The 17,430-nt window shown below is 38.5% G+C and overlaps 1 protein-coding gene across 1 annotated transcript in view; it reads right to left on the reverse strand.

Moving 5' to 3' along the window:
- The window catches only part of GLIPR1L2 (GLIPR1 like 2), a gene marked incomplete at both ends in the record, with an annotated part of 41,203 nt that extends 24,051 nt beyond the window's left edge, over window positions 1-17,152 (reverse strand). The window contains 3 exons of the mRNA XM_080660195.1: window positions 351-454; window positions 2,535-2,780; window positions 16,919-17,152. Coding sequence (XP_080516321.1) covers window positions 351-454; window positions 2,535-2,780; window positions 16,919-17,152 — 584 coding nt within the window. The remainder of the gene's footprint in view (window positions 1-350; window positions 455-2,534; window positions 2,781-16,918) is intronic.
- Between the last annotated feature and the right edge of the window lie 278 nt (window positions 17,153-17,430).

Genomic DNA, 17,430 nt, shown 5'->3' on the forward strand with positions numbered 1-17,430 from the left:
AGGAATTTCATGCACTGGGCTTCTAGTTTTAATATAAATTCTTTAACATCTTACATTTATTTTTTATAGTTCACAAAGACATTTATGAGAATACTAGAGGCCCAATGCATGAAATTCATGCAAGAGTAGGCCTTTCTTCCCCCAGCTGATGGCACTGTTTCCCTCCAGCCACCAGCAGGCACCCAGGACCTGGGCTTCCCTTGCAGCCCTGGCTTCATCTGGAAGGACGTCTGGTGTAATTAGCATATTACACTTTTATTATTATAAATATTGGAAGTTAGGCAAACTTAAGTTGAAAAATTCTCAATTTATTTATTTTTATATTCTTTTTTAAATTTGAAGTAACTTACCCTGGTGCATAGTTGCATATGAAAATTGCTGCAAATTTAATACGTCCAATTCTTGAACATGGAGTAACAGCACAACCAACTTTGTAAGACTTGTCCCAAACAAGCTAAAATTAAAATTTCAAGGAAAACATGAAATTTAATTCTAAACAATTATTCTGCCATATTATAAACAATAATATATTCAATACCCATAGAACCTTTAACTAAATAATTAACAAATATGAACTATGAATTAGTATGGTTTTAGGGCAGCATTTGCAACACTATAGGTAGAGAAATACTTTAATAGGTTCTATCAATAAGTATTCTTAGGATAAAAAGTTTGAGAACCACTGATCCAGAATAATGCTTTCAAGCCCAAGAAAGGCCCACCTGCTGAATCAATTTTCATCCTCTTATTGAACCTGAGTTCTAGGTTATTGGAAGAGAGAAAGAGGAATAGAGAGGAGAAATATTTTGAAAGAATAAAAGTTGTAAATAGAAGGGAGGAAAAGAGAGACCCTAAGATTAGAGAAGGGGGAAAAAAGCGATAAGAGAGTAGAGAGTAACTGAATGCTATTGCCATTTTTCTTTTGTTGAAGAAATTCCATTATAAAAAGAGTTTGGGCCTTTCATTTAAAAAATGAATAAAGGAGCTTGTTCTTATAAAAGGAAAAGCTGGTATTAAATTGGAATAAAAATAGGAGAATAGTTCAAGATATTCTAGAAATTCTCTGTATGGCTTTAATATTTCTAATACTTTTAAGTGACAAAAAAGTACTTGTTTTGTTTTGTTAACCTCTGTGGGAGGGAGGGGAACCATTTTTGTTTTTTCTTTTTATCCCAAACCTTAGTGGTTTTAAAAGCATGATTAGTAAAGAAATAAAGTGATGCATAAAAAGAATGGAGAATGGAATGACTGCAACAGTTAAATTAGAGTTACTCAGGTTAAATGCAGGAAACCGAAATGACTAAGATACTAGAATTAAGAAGTACAAAATATAGAGTAGGTCAGGGAGTAGAATTTGTTAGTTTACTGAAAATATGAAGTTATATTAAGACTAGCTTTGATACAAATTAGATAATGGCGAACCATTATAACTTTCTAGAAGAAGAATAAACAGATCAAACATTTTTTGAAAGATTCATTTGATTAATGAGAAAGACATTAGTTCAACATGAAAAACATTCCAAGATTTTAAGTTGTACATAAAACATGACATCAGTTTATTGATAGAAAAATAATTATTTTTATTTTATTTATTTTTGTTAATCCTCACCTGAGGATATTTTTCCATTGGTTTTTCAGAGAGAGAGTAGACAGGAGGGGAAGAGACAGATAGGGAGAAACATAAATTTGAAAGAGACACATCAATTGGTTGCCTCTCCCACATGCCCCTACTGGGGCCGGGCATAAAGCCTGCAACCGAGGTATGTGGCCTTGCTTGGAATCAAACTCTCAACCCTTCTGTCCTCGGACCAACATTCTAACAACTGAGAAAAACTAGTTAGGGCAAAAAAAAAAAATCGTATTTTAAATGAGCTTGGAAGTTCATTTAATAAATTATTGATCCCGGATACAAATATTTATTGAAGACCTAAATAATGTCACGTTGTTGTGTTGAGAAAAAACAGATGAGAAGATCCCTGCCCTTAGTGTAGTATCACGTATAGATGATTATTAAACAATGTGATATATGAAATAATAAATATATGTATAGGGAATAAGTAGTTCAGTATTTTGGGGGTATAAAGTGTAAGGTAGATTATTAGACATGAGGTAGAAAAAAATAATACTATTAATTTGCATTTAAAAAGTTTTAACCAATTAGTTATATAGTAGAATATATACATCTGTGCAAAAAATAGTCTTTCACTTATGTTTATAGTCAATAATTTATAAATAGTTTTTATTTTCTGGTTTCTTACTTCCTTTTCCAGTGTACATTATTTTTAGAAAAGTACCTTTCATATTTGGGTATGGACGTTAGATTTCCTATATTTAAAATAATGTTTTAATTGTATGGTTCACATAATAGAGACAATTACAGACATTTTGAAAATCTAGGACTGATAAGAACTTTGATTCTATTAGAATTAATAATTTACCATTTGTATTTATTTATAAAATTGAAACAATCAATAAAAACTTGATAGTAATGCAATTAAGGAGTCTATTGAATTAATAATATAAAAATTAGATACCTGCATATATTTAGAACAGTCACCAAAGCAAGTGCCATTTCCAAAATGGTACCTTTCCTTCTCTGCATACCAACTTCTGATAGCAATACTTGCAGTAAATTCATTTTCACGGCCGACCCACATATTTTCACCAATACCATTAAATTTAGGATGGGCCATTTTTATTTCTTCTAAATGAGTATTACGCTCATACACACATTTTTTCCCCCATGCTCTAGCAGTTCGTGACAAAGCTACATCCCAAGTCTGAAAAAAAAATGCAAAAAGCAAAGAAAACAAAATAATGAGTTTTTTTTTTTTTTTTTTTTTTTGTGTGTGTGTGTGTGTGTGCTCTAATTTATATTCCTTGAGTTCTCATAGTAAGATTTAAGGAAAACAATCCTAACTTTATGCTTATAGGTTTTATTTGTGGAATTTCTATAGGGAACTTTTTTTAGATAATCATAAATGAAACAACTATTTTCTGGTACAAAGGACTATGTACAGTATCTATTAGTAATTAAAAAGTCAGATTGTTAGATGATGCAAACGATTATGATACTCTTACACAGAGTCTGTTCAGAACTGTATAATACTCATATGTAGTCTCTTCAGAACATATATTTTTATTTTTTCAGAATATATATTTTTTATCTCATAACTTTTATTCATAGTAATACAATAATATAAAATATTCATTTAAGAACTATTTATTGAGCACTAATTTTATGCAAAATATTGTGTTTTGAGGAAATAAAGTCTTATGATATTTCCAGAAATGTGAGAAAATTTCACAAGATGCTGGTCCCATATTTCTAGATATTTCTATCTAGAAATATCAAAAAATATGTACTTTTGTTATTATTTAGAGCCTCATTAAGTTCATTGTTAAGGATAAGAACAAACACAATACACAAAGAAAAATCAACAAATAGTTGTCAAACCAAAATGCTAAGTACATATGTTTCAGTGTATCTGGAAGTAAGCATTTCTGAAAACTAACATTTTTTAGGGTTTTCTCAGTTAATTTCATAGATTATACATATATATAATATAAAATATATCATAAAAAATAAACAAATCATGCTTTTAGATTACCCCCAACTACTTTTCTCCCCAAAGCTCATTATTGTTTAAAAAATTGCTTTGTATACATTTCAATTTGTATACATTTCTCTACACACACACACACACACACACACACACACACACATTCATATATAAGATACAAGTGGGTATTTTAAATGAATATTTTGTGGATTTTTTCCCTTGCATTATTGTAATAATTCCATACATAATATTATTGGCCTGTGATTTGCAGTTTTCACCTAGAGAGATTGTTCCATATTAACACAACTAGATCTACCTAACTTTTGCAATCTCTCCATAGTATTCTATAGTATGAATAGCACATAATAAATGTTACTATTCCACTATTAATAATCTTTTAGATTGTTGTTTCTCATTTGCAAACAATTTTCCATGATTATCTTTTTACTGCCTTATTTTGTATATTGTTCATACATCATATGCTTACTATGTACCAAGCATTACTGTTTGTTCTTGAAAATATATTTTTATTGATTTCAGAAAGGAAGGGAAAGGGAGAGAGAGAAACATCAATGATGAGAGAGAATCATTGATCGGCTGCCTCCTGCACACCCCCTACTGGGGATCGAGCCCACAACCTGGGCATGTGCCCTTGACCAGAATTGAACCTGGGACCCGTCAGTCCACAGGTAGACGCTCTATCCACTGAGCCCAACCAGCTAGGGTGTCACTATTATTTTTTATGCTCTCTTTAACTTAGTGTTCAGAATATCCTATGAGGTATGCATTATTATTATTTTTTGTTTCACAAAGGAAGTAACTAAAACACAGACAAGTATTTTACCTGCAGTCACATATAACCAATAAATTATGGAGTCTGAATTTAACCCAGAAAGTCTAACTTTCAACTCCAAGTTTGGAAATATTTTACTTTATTCCTTCCCATGACAGTGTGTAAAATAAGTTATGATATTTACAAATTCCTTTGCTCAACCTTGAATAAAATTACAGTTAAAAACAGGCTCAATGTTTTTTCAATTATATAATACAGTGTTATCAACTATAGTCACTACCCTTTTACCAACCTCTTCCTATTTCCCCACCCTCAGCCCCTGGAAACTACTTTCTTTTCTCTCTCTGAGTCACTTTTTTTTTTTTTTTAGATTCCACATATAAGTGATACCAATGCACTTATTATTTTTGTTGGGCTTATTTCACTTAGCATAATGACCTCAAGGTACAACCAAGTTGTAAATGGCAGGATTTCCTTCTTTATCATGGATGACTATTATTCTATTGTATATATACACAACATCTTTATCCATTCACCCAATGATGGACAACTTAGATTGTTTCCCTATCTTGACTATTGTAAATAATACTTAAGTGAACATGGCAGTACAGTATTCTCTTTGAAATCCTGTTTTCATTTCCTTTGTATATATATACCCAGAAGTGGAATTGCTGGATCATATGGCAGCTCTATTTTTAATTATTGAGGAACTGCCATACTATTAGGGCTTTGCTTCAATTACACTTTCTGTTACTCATCTGAATTCTTTCTCTCAAGCTGACTGGAGCCGAGCCCTCTCTGACTCAGCCAGCTCTCCAGTAACAAAAGGGGAAAAGCTTCATTAGGTATGGCAATTATTTCTTGGATATGTCCTGAAAAGCACAGGCAACAAGATAAAAAACAGATAAATTAGACTTTATCAGATTTAAAAACTTTTGTGAATCAAAGGATACTACCAACACAATGAAAAGGAAACATATGCAATGAGAGGAACATTTACAAATCTTATATTTGATAAGGGATTACTACCCAGAATATATAAAGAATTTCTTCAACTCAACTAACAACAATAAGCCTGATCAAAAATTGAACAAAGGACTTGAATGGACATTTCTCCAAAGAAGAGGTACAAATGTCTAACAAGTTCAACATAACTACACATTAGGGAAATGCAAATCAAAACATAATGATGCCTATTAAAATGGATATCTATACTAATAAAAGGGTAATATGCTAATCAGACCAGACATCCTTCTGGACGTCCTTCTGGACGTCCTTCCGGACAAAGCCACGATGGCGGGGGCTGAGGCAGAGGTGGTTAGGGGTGACCAGGCCGGCAGGGGAGGGAAGTTAGGGGCAGCCAGGCAGGCAGGCAGAGTGGTTAGGGGCGATCAGGCAGGCAGGCAGGTGAGCAGTTAGCAGCCAGTGGTCCCAGATTGCAAGAGGGATGTCTGATGGCCGGTTTAGGCCCTATCCCTGTGGACATCCCTGAGGGATCCTGGAATGGAGAGGGTGCAGGCTGGGCTGAGGGATCCCCTTCCCACCCCCCAAGCATGAATTTCGAGTGCTGGGCCTCTAGTACATATATAAAACTCAGAAACTAACAAGTGTTGGCAAGAATGTGGAGAAATTACAACCCTTGTGTATTGTTGGTGGGAATGTGAAATGGTGCAGCCACTATGGGAAACAGAATGGCAGTTCTTCAAAAAAATTAAACACAGAGCCCTGGTTGGTATGGCTCATTTGGTTAAGTGTCATCCCGTGCACTGAGAGGTAGCCAGTTCAATTCTTAGTTGGGACACATGCTTAGGTTTTGAGCTCAATCTCCAGTAGGGGGTGTTTTTGAGGCAGCTGATGGATGTTTCTCTCTCCCACTCCATTTCTCTCTCTCTAAAACCAATAAAAACACATTTTAAAAAGATACACAGAATTTCCATATGTTCTAGCAATCCCAGTTCTGGGTATTGCCAATAGAGGTGAAAGCAGGGAATTGAACACATATTTGTACACACACCCATTTTCATAGCATTATTGACAATAGCCAATGGTGAAAACAACCGAAATGTACATTGACAGATGAATGGATAAACAAACTGTGGTATAAATATACAAAGTAAAATATTTAGCCTTAAAAAGATGGAAATTCTGACACATGCTACAACATGAATGAACCTTGAAAATATGCTAAGTGAAATAAGCCAGTCACAATGAGAAATACTGTATGATTTCTTTGCATAGTCAAATTCATAGAGACAGAAAGCAGAATGGCTGTAGCCATAAACTGGGGGAAGTAGGAAATGGCTTAATGGGTACAGAGTTTCAATTGGGGAAGATGAATGCTGGTGATGGTTGCACAACAATGTGAATGAACTTAATGCCACAGAACTGTACAATAAAAGATGGTTAAAATGTTAAATTTTATGTTATGAGTATTTTACAATAAAAGAACTAAATTTTTTAGTTTAATGACAAGGTAAAAGTCAAATACTAGATGACAACAACATCATGGACCCAGGCAAGGGATTTAGAATTTGTGTTTTAAGATCTTTTTAATATTTGGAAGGAAGTTATAGATGTTAATTTTGGACTTTGTAAACTTATATATATTTTAAAATGTTAAGAACGACCAATAAAAAAAAGAGAGAGAGAATTGAGGAGGAGAACCAAGATGTTGGCATAAGTAAATGCCTGTACTTGCTGCCTCTCACAACCACATCAATACCACAACTAAACAGCAGAACAACTACCACCCTGAACCGCGGGAAGGCTGGCTGAGTGGAAGTTCCACAACTAGAGAGGTGAAGAAGGCGCATTGAGACTGGTAGGAGGTGTGGAGGCGCGGAAAGTGCTGGCACCTGGATGTGCTGCTCTTTTAATCGGGAGGGAGATACAAGCTCCTGCTTGCTCTGAACTCCAGTTCCAGGGGAGACTGTGGGGGACCCAGGCACATACGGGGAGAAACTGGGCTGTGTGGCATCAGGACAGGAACGCGAGGGCGGCTTTATCTTAGAGGGGCTCACAGTGATCATTGTTCCTGCATGGGGGAAAGGGACATGGAGAACCAGGGACTTCTCCGGTTCAGGGCTGACTGGCAGCCATTGCTGTTTGCTCTGCCCTGGTGATTCCCAGAGACCCTGCCCCACCCAATTTACAGCCCCACCCAAGCTGTGCACATTGGCTTTTGCATATGAATGACCTGTCCTTTCACCTAAAACTTGTCAAACTGCAGCTGGGTCAGAGAGCCTCAAAGCTTCCAAAAGAAGGCCCAAGGCACTTCTAGCCTTGCTTCACAGCTGGGCCTCCTCTGGGCACTTCCAAACCCCATACAAAGAGGAGTAATCTGCAGATATCTCTGTAGCTCCTGCTGGGTGGCCCCAGACAGTGGCTGACCTTGCACCTCCTTGGAGATCCAAGAGCCAGTGTACCCAGTGGTCAGAATGAGACCATACTGGATTACAACTCTTCACATCCATAAGATACACACTCAAAGGGTAGACTCAGTGAGCACCAAAGCCCCACTGAAGCAAGTCCTGCTCCATATGGGTGTCTCCTGCACAACAGATCTTCCAGTGTAGACATAGCTGGTCATCCCAGCCAATTGGCCTGGAGGTCAATTCCTCCCAGTGATACCAACAGCAATCAAGGTTTAACTACAAGACTGTGCAAACAGCCCACAAAGGGGTGTACCAAGGGTGTCCACCTCAGGTGACTGGGGAGCTGAGCCACTGGTCCCTATAGGACACCAACCACACAAGGCCACTCTCTCAACTCAAGGAGACTTAGCAGCTACCCAGTACATAGAAACAAACATAGGGAAGCAGCCAAAATGCGGAGACAAAGAAACATGTCACAAATGAAAGAAATGGAGGAAAGGAAACTACTGGATATAAAGTTCAAAACCACGGTTATAAGGTTACTCAAGAATCTTCTAGAAACCTCTGAGAAATTTAGTGAGACCTTCAAGGGTATGAAAAAGAACCAATCAGAAATTAAGCATACACTGACTGAAATAAAGAATAATATACAGAGATCCAACAGCAGACCAGAGGATCGCAAGATACAAGTCAAAGATTTGAAATATGAAGAAGCAAAAAACACCCAACCAGAAAAGCAAAAAGCAAAAAGAATCCAAAAATATGAAGATAGTGTAAGGAGTCTCTGGGACAACTTCAAGCGTAGCAACATCTGAATTATGGGGGTGCCAGAAGAAGAGAGAGCGCAAGATATTAAAAACCTATTTGAAGAAATAATGACAGAAAACTTCCCCTACCTGGTGAAAAAAATAGACTTACAAGTCCAGGAAGTGCAGAGAATCCCAAACAAGAGGAAAACAAAAAGGACCACACCAAGACACATAATTAAAATGCCAAGGGCAAAAGACAGAGAGAATATTAAAAGCAGCAAGAGAAAAACAGTTAGTTACCTAAAAGGGAGTACCCATATGACTGTCAGCTGATTTCTCAACAGAAACTATGCAGGTCAGAAGGGAGTGGCAAGAAATATTCAAAGTGATGAATAGCAAGAACCTACAACCAAGATTACTCTACCCAGCAAAACTATCAACTAGAATTGAAGGTTAGATAAAGAGCTTCACATATAAGAAAAAGATAAAGGAGTTCATCACCACAAAACCAGTATTATATGAAATTCTGAAGGTTATTCTTTAAGAAGAAAAAGGTAAAGATAAAAATTATGAAGAGCAAAGTGACAACAAATACATATCTATCAACAAGTGAATCTAAAAATCAAGTGAATAAAAAATCTGATGAACAGAATAAACTGGTGAATATAATAGAACCAGGGGTATAGAAAGGGAATGGACTGACAACTCTCTGGGGGACGGGGGTGTGGAGGGTGCGGGAAGAGATTGGACAAAAATCTTACACCTATGGACAAGGACAGTGGAGGGGGGGGTAAGGGCATGGAGTGGGGTGGGAACTGGGTGGAGGGGAGCTATGGGGGAAAAAAAGAGGAACAACTGTAATAATCTGAACAATAAAGATTTATTAAAAAATAATAAATGTGATTTTCAAACCTCTGAAGGAAAAGTTCTAAGGAGACCATATTATTACAATAAACTATTCTACTTACAGTTAATATTTCCATCCTAGCAAAATCTATGGGAAAATACACACCAACTTTTAGAAAGAGGAGAAGAGTGAAAATTTAGGTTGGGACTTTAAACTGTATCCACTACAATATTACTATTAAAATAATCATATATTAAGATATGTATTGCTGATACACAAGTGCCTGCTACATTATTTTATACTTTTCTTTATGTTTTAAATTAATATTTAGAGATTAGAAATACATACCCTATAAAAATTGTATTATGTGTTTATTAATTATGAGAAGGAAGGCTAATCTTCTCACTTGTAAAAAAACATAATTAGCCCAGCTGGCATGGCTCAGTGGTTGAGCATCCACCTATGAACCAGGCTATCATGGTTCAATTCCCAGTCAGGGCACATGCCTGGGTTGTGGGCTTGATCCCCAGTGGGGAGCATGAAGGAGGCAGCCAGTCAATGATTCTCTTTCATCAATGATGTTTCTATAACTCTCTCTCTCTCTGAAGTAAAAAACAGTAACAACAAAAAACAATAAAGATGCCCTAGCTGGTTTGGCTCAGTGGATAGAGCGTCAGCCTATGGACTAAAGGGTCCCAGGTTTGACTCCAGTCAAGGGCACATGCCCAGATTGTGGGCTTAATCCCCAGTGGGGCGCGTGCAGGAGGCAGTTGACCAATGATTCTCTCTCATTATTGATGTTTCTATCTCTCCCTTTCCCTTCCTTTCTGAAATCAATAATATATATATATATATATATATATATATATATATATATATATATATATACATACATATATATATAATAAAAAATTAATCATAAATGGGGTTACATAGCTAAAACTCTCAAATATCCCCAAATTCTATGATTAAATTCAAAACATAAAAATTGGCTTGGAAATAATTATCTTCAGCAACAGATTAAATCCTAATGTTTTCTATAAAAATATATAAATAGGAGAGGAAACACTGAAAATACAAAAGGTAAAGAAAATGAACAAAAAAATCCCTAAAATATGATCACTCAAATTAGCATTTAAAAATTAACATTAAGATGAAGTACCATTGTATAATTTATCAGTTTAGCAAGTGACTGACAATGCCCAAGCCAATGCGGATGTGGTAAAAGCAGAACATTTATACACTGCTGGTATTTGTTTAATTTGGTACAACCATTTAGACTAGCAATTGTTATGTGTCATATAAATTAAAAATATTACATCCTTGGAGAGAAACCAAGATGGCGGCATAGGTAAACTTATGCCTCACACAATAACTTCAAAACTACAACTAAAAGACAAAATGAACATCATCCAGAACCACAGGAAGGCTGGCTGAGTGTAAATTCTACAACTAGAAGGAAAGAGAAAAACACACTGAGACCCAGAGGAGCTGTGGAAGGAAAGTGCAGAGGTATGGAGGCGCGCGTGCGGAGAGGGCTGGCAACTGAGAACGGGATTGTCTTTCTCAACCAGGAGGGAGACACAAGCTCCTGACTGCTCTGAACTCCAGTTCCGGGCAAGACTCTGGGGACCCAGACTCATATGGGGAAAAACTGGACTGTCTGGCATTGGGCAGAACTCGAGGGCGGCTTTCTCTCAGAAGTGCTTGCAGCAATTACCACAGGACACTGAGACCCAGGGACCTCTTAGGGCAGGGATGAGGATCAGCCATTGCTTTTTGCTCCGCCCTGTTGATCCCTGAGACCCTGCCCCACCCAAGCTGTGTGCAGAGGCTTTTGCATATGAATGGACTGGCCCTTTGCAATCTAAAATTACCTAACAAACTGCAGTTGGGTCAGAGAGACGCAGAACATCCAAAAGAAGGCCCAAGGCCCCACAGCAGCTTGCATTGCTTCACAGCTGAGCCTCATCTGGGCACCTCCAAACCCCAAACAAAGAAGAGGAATCTGCAGATCTCTCCATAGCTCCTGCTGGGTGGCCTCAGGCAGAGCTAAATTTTCACCTCCTTGGAGATCCAAGAGCCAGTATTCCCAGGGGTCAGAGTGGGACCATCCAGATTACAACTCCTCAGATCCATAAGGGACACACTCAGGGGGCAGACTCAGTGAGTACCAAAGCCCCACTGAAGCAAGTCCTGCCCTAAAAGGGTGTCTCCAGCACAGAAGTTCTCCCATCGTAGACACAACTGATCCTCATAGCCAACTGGCCTGGAGGTCAATTCCTCTCAGGGATACCAACAACAATCAAGGCTTAACTACAACAAGACTGTGCACACAGCCCACAAAAGGGGTGCACCAAGAGTGTCCACCTGGGGTAACTGGGGAGGCTGAGCCACTGGGCCCTATAGGACACCTAGCACACAAGCCACTCTGTCAACACAGGGAAGCAGCCAAAATGCGGAGACAAAGAAACATGTCACAAATGAAAGAAATGGAGGAACAAACTACTGGATATAGAGTTCAAAACCATGGTTATAAGGTTACTTAAGAATTTTCTAGAAACCGCCAATAAATTTAGTGAGACCCTCGAGGATATGAAAAAGGAACAACTAGAAATTATGCATACACTGGCTGAATTAAAGAATAATATACAGAGATCCAACAGCAGACTAGAGGATTGCAAAAATCAAGTCAAAGATTTGAAATACAAAGAAGCAAAAGAAAAAACACTCAACCAGAAAAGGAAAAAGAATCCAAAAATATGAAGATAGTGTAAGGAGCCTCTGGGACAACTTCAAGCGTACCAACATCCGAATTATGGGGTGCTAGAAGAAGAGAGAGAGCAAGATATTGAAAACCTATTTGAAGAAATAATGACAGAAAACTTCCCCTACAAGCCAGGAAGCACAGAGAATCCCAAACAAGAGGAATCCAAAAAGAACCACACCAAGACACATCATAATTAAAATGTCAAGAGCAAAAGACAAAGAGAGAATATTAAAAGCAGCAAGAGAAAAACAGTTAGTTACCTACAAGGGAGCACCCATACGACTGTCAGCTGATTTCTCAACAGAAACTATGCAGGCCAGATGGTAGTGGCAAGAAATATTCAAAGTGATGAATAGCAAGAACCTACAACCAAGATTACACTACCCAGCAAAGCTATCATTCAGAATTGAAGGTCAGATAAAGAGCTTCACAGATAAGAAAAAGCTAAAGGAGTTCATCACTGCCAAACCAGTATTATATGAAATGCTGAAAGGTATTCTTTAAGAAGAGGAAGAAGAAGAAAATGTAAAGATAAAAATTATGAACAACAAATACATATCTATCAACAAGTGAATCTAAAAATCAAGTGAATAAAAAAATCTGATGAACAGAATAAACTGGTGAATATAATAGAATCAGGGGCATAGAAAAGGAGTGGACTGACAATTCTCAGGGGGAAAGGGGTGTGGGGGGTGCGGGAAGAGACTGGACAAAAATTGTACACCTATGGTTGGCGACAATGGCGGGGAGTTAGGGCAGAAGGGGGGGGGTGGAAACGGGGTGGAGGGGAGCTATGGGAGCAAAAAGAGGAACAACTGTAATAATCTGAACAATAAAGATTTATTTAAAAAATATTACAGTTTTTACTTATGCCATTTTTTTTAATTTTTCCAAAGGAACCAATCCAGAAGGAAGAAAAGACTCAAGTCTAGGGAGATAGTCCTTAAATACATTATAATATATATTGGAAGCTCCTAATTGCCTCATAAGAGACTAGTTATTTCAATACATTTTAGTCTTTTTTTTTTCTTATTGACTTTTAGAGAGAGAAGAAGGGAGAGGGAGAGGGAGAGGGAGAGGGAGAGGGAGAGGGAGAGGGAGAGGGAGAGGGAGAGGGAGAGAGAGAGAGAGAGAGAGAGAGAGAGAGAGAGAGAGAGAGAGAGAGAGAGAAATATTGATGTGAGAGCACATTGATCTGCTGCTTCCCTGCCCACTTTCTCCCAGGGACCAAGCCTGCAACCTTTCCATGCTCCAGATGAAGTCCAACAGCGCTTCACTGGACAAAGCCATTTTAGTCATTTTTAATGATAACCATGAGCAACAAGGGAAGAGTTGATAAATAGAAATGGGGAAGGGGAGGGAATGGGAAAGAAGCAAGAAGAAACATTTAAAAGAACGCAAAATAAGGATTGAATTAGGGCAGGGGTGGGGAACTTCTGGCCCGCAGGCTGTATAAGGCCGGAGAAATCTTTTGGGCTGGCCCTGTCAAGGCAACCACAGGTGGGATTTGAAATTCAATAAATCTAGGAGCTTTTTATTTTTCATAGCAACATAAATTTATATTAAGTGAATCATAATAATAATGTAGATTTTGAGGGACAAGCAAGGAATGACCATTACGGGATAGATAGGACACATATTTTGAGTACATGACAGGACAGACATGTATGCTTCTCATCAGTTGTCCATGGCCCATATGCCTGTATTGCGGTGACTCAGAGGACAGTCAGTGCCAGGCTGGCTGAGAGTGTACACATTGGGACAGTGTTAACACACTGTGGTGAAATTATAGCAATCCAGTGATGATGAGACCAGATGCAATGAGATTATTCCTAGGGACGTTGATGACTTTGCCTCCAATGACTGACAACGATGTTATTGACTTTTTCTTGACACAGATGATAAATCCAATCCAACCTTTATCCACACATCCATGATCAACAATCCTCGTAAAAACTGATCTCAGATGAACATTAAAGAAATCACAATACACTAAAAAGACTTCAAGAGTCCATGATACGAACGTTGGATATGTTCCAAATCCAAGACACAGGATTAGAACAGCGATCAAAGCAAAATAATTGCAGCATGGCGACACACTGGATAGTTATTAAAACTTAAGTGGTGTAACATCTTACAAATGGTGACTATAAAAAAAAGAGAAAACTTGATGTGCAGTGTCGATCTTTCAAAGAGAAATGGACAAATGATTATTTTGGTTAATCCTCACCTGAGGATATTTTTCCTTTTTTTTTTTTTTTTTTTTTTTTTTTAAGAGAGTAGAAGGGAGGGGTACAGATACACAGAGAGACACATCAATTGTTTGCTTCCCACACATGCCCTGATGAGGGCCAGGGATTGAGCCTGCAACCGAGGTATGTGCCCCTTGACAGGATTCAAACCCGGGACCCTTCAGTTCATGGGCTGACACTCTATCCACTGAGCTAAACCAGCTAGGACCAAATTATTATTTTTTTTGTTGAAGTCAAAGACGAACTATGTGCCCAGTTTGTGGCGATGTGTTAACAATAATGAAAAAGCCAACCTGGATCATCATTATAGCTCAAAAAATGCTATACTCAATGAATTGAGAGGCCAAATGTGTCAGGATAAAATCAATATTCTTCAGTGGAGTTTAGAATCACAACAATCTGCTTTTACTAAGCCTCCTTGTGACAGGGACAACATTATTCAGATGAGTTACATAGTGAGGGAGCAAATCGCAAAGAAGCTGAAGCCTCATGTGAGGGAGAGTTTGTGAAAGCGGGGATGTGGGCTGCTACAGAACTGTTAGCACCAGAGAAATTAAAATTGTTTCAGAGTGTTAGTTTGTCTCGGAGAACTGTCTCAGATGGGATTACTGACAGCACAAGATATTGAAAAAACACTGAAGGATTTCCAATTTTTTGTCTCTGGCTTGTGACAAGACAACGACATAACAAATACTACCCATTGGGCCATTTTCATTCATGCAGAGTTTGACACATGAGAGGAACTGCTGTCACTGGGAACCATGCATGGCACTACAAGAGGTGAGCAACTTGAGAGACTTGTTTTAACAATGAAAAAATTTGAGCTAATATTTGAAAAGTAGCCTTACTACTAATAGAGTTACAGCCATGATTGGCTCACAAAAAGGGTTAATTGCATTTGTCAAGAACTGAATCATTTCAGTCTTGATCCAAATGATTTAATTATATGCCACTGCACCAAATACCAAGAAAATCTCTGTGCACAGTCATTGTGGCTCAACAATGTGATGTCAATAGAAGTGTCATGTGTAAATTTTGTCAAAAGCAGAGGGTTTAATAGCTGCCAGGTTAAGGAGTTACTGAATGATCTTGACTGAGTACAATGATCTTGTTTATTGCTGTGAAGTGTGGTGGCTGAGTTGCAGGAACATGCTCATGAGGTTTTATGAACTACAGGATGAAGTCAAGCAGTTCATGGAGATGAAGGGAAAACCTGTCTGGGAACTCAATGATAGCAGGTGGCTGTGTGACCTAGCATTCATGGTGGACATTACCAAGTACCCCGCAGAGCTGAACGTCAAGCTGCAGGGCCCCAACCAGCTTCTTAGCTCCCTGCTTTCAAACGTGAAATCATTTGAAGCTAAATTAAGGCTTTTGGAAAGTGCAACTCAAAAGGAGTAACACGGTGCATTTCCCTATTCTGGAAGGACAAAAGCCTTCTATGACACTTGAATATGCTGGTGAATGTGGGAAACTATGAGGCCATTTAATGAAAGATTCACGGACATGAAAAGAAAACCAATGGAACTGAATATCTTTGCTACACTGTTCAATGTGGAACCCGCTGATGTGCATGATAACCTACAACACGAAATCATTCAGCTACAAAACGATGATGAGCTGAAAGCTAAGTACAACAACCTCCCGCTGCTTGAGTTCTATACACCTTACGTAAGCAATGATGAATTTCCCACTCTGAGGAGACATGCATTGAAATATGCATCTGTGTTTGGAACAACTTACTGCTGGGAGCAGTTTTTTTCAAAACTTAGCATCGCAAAGTCGACTGTGCTCCAGACAGACCGAGGCAAACCTGGAAAAGCGGTTTCGAGCAGCAACATCAATACCAGCTAACATCACAAGCCTCACTAAAGAGAAGCAGGTCTAGCCAACAGATCAGGAGTTAATTAAATGTTTGACTAAATATAGCAGGCTAATTTTTAAGTTGATAATTTTGTAGGGCCTACGAAAGATGTTATAAATATCCAACTGGCCCTTTGCAGAAAAAAGGGTAAGGTGACTGAGACACTCCCTTGGGTGGATACCGGAAAAAACACATCTCACAGTAATTAAGGTAAGCAATATTTTTAAAAGACAAAATTAATGTAAAAACATCCTTGATGAAAAAAAAAATCACTATTTTAAATAAAAACTTTTCATTGCATCATCCTAAGAGTGACTCACTTGCCTCCCCTAATTGAAGACAAGGATCCTGTTGTTTAAATTGAAAGTCTTCATCAATATTTTTGTAGATTTTAAAATAAAAAATATAAAATTCATTGAACCATCATTTATTCGAATTGAAACATCAAATTTTACACCTCAGAAGAGTGCCTCTAATCACCCTAGTCCCAGCCCTATGTAAAATCTTGGTAATAAATGCGTTAAGACAGTGGTTTTTATTTCTTCAGTGAATAAACTTTACATGTATATATTTTTAAGCCTAAACTGAAAGTGCGGCTCCCCACAACCCTTAACCCTCAAAGCAGCGGCCCAGACTTTGCGAGGCCCGGGGTGCATGGTCAGGACAAGGGTTGTCAGAGGTTCAGGCAACCGCCTCGGGGCCTCACCATGAAGCGCAAGTTAGCCCCTGAGGGCTTGAGTTTGCCTCGGAGTTCATTGTGGAGGTTCACGTACTCATTGATAAACTTTACGTCCTCTTCATGCGGCAATAAATCTGCGCTCAAGCCAGAAGTCAGCAGTAGTAGCCAGAGCTCACAGACCCACAGCTTCAAATCGGCCCCTGGCGTCAGGGGGAGCCATTGGACGTACCAGTCCAGTGCAAAGGTCCTCGGTGCCTCCATGGTCCACCGGCCGCAGACCGGCCAGTGCGCACGCGCTGGCCCGCCCCATGACCTGCCAATCCAACTGGCAATGCAGACAAGGTTGGCCCCGCCCCTTGAGGGAAGCTCTGCCCTGGTGAATGGTGGGTGAAGTTCCCCTGTTGGCTTGCAGAACTCAGGGAGACTTGAGTCAAATGAGTGCAGGCTCTTCACTAAACTAGTAAATGTAGCTGGATATTATCCCGAGGTGATTTCTGGTACCAAATGATGTGTCATCGTGTATTAATAAGCCCTCTGTA

This window comes from Plecotus auritus (assembly GCF_963455305.1).
Source record: "Plecotus auritus genome assembly, chromosome: 3".
Classification (NCBI taxonomy): domain Eukaryota; kingdom Metazoa; phylum Chordata; class Mammalia; order Chiroptera; family Vespertilionidae; genus Plecotus; species Plecotus auritus.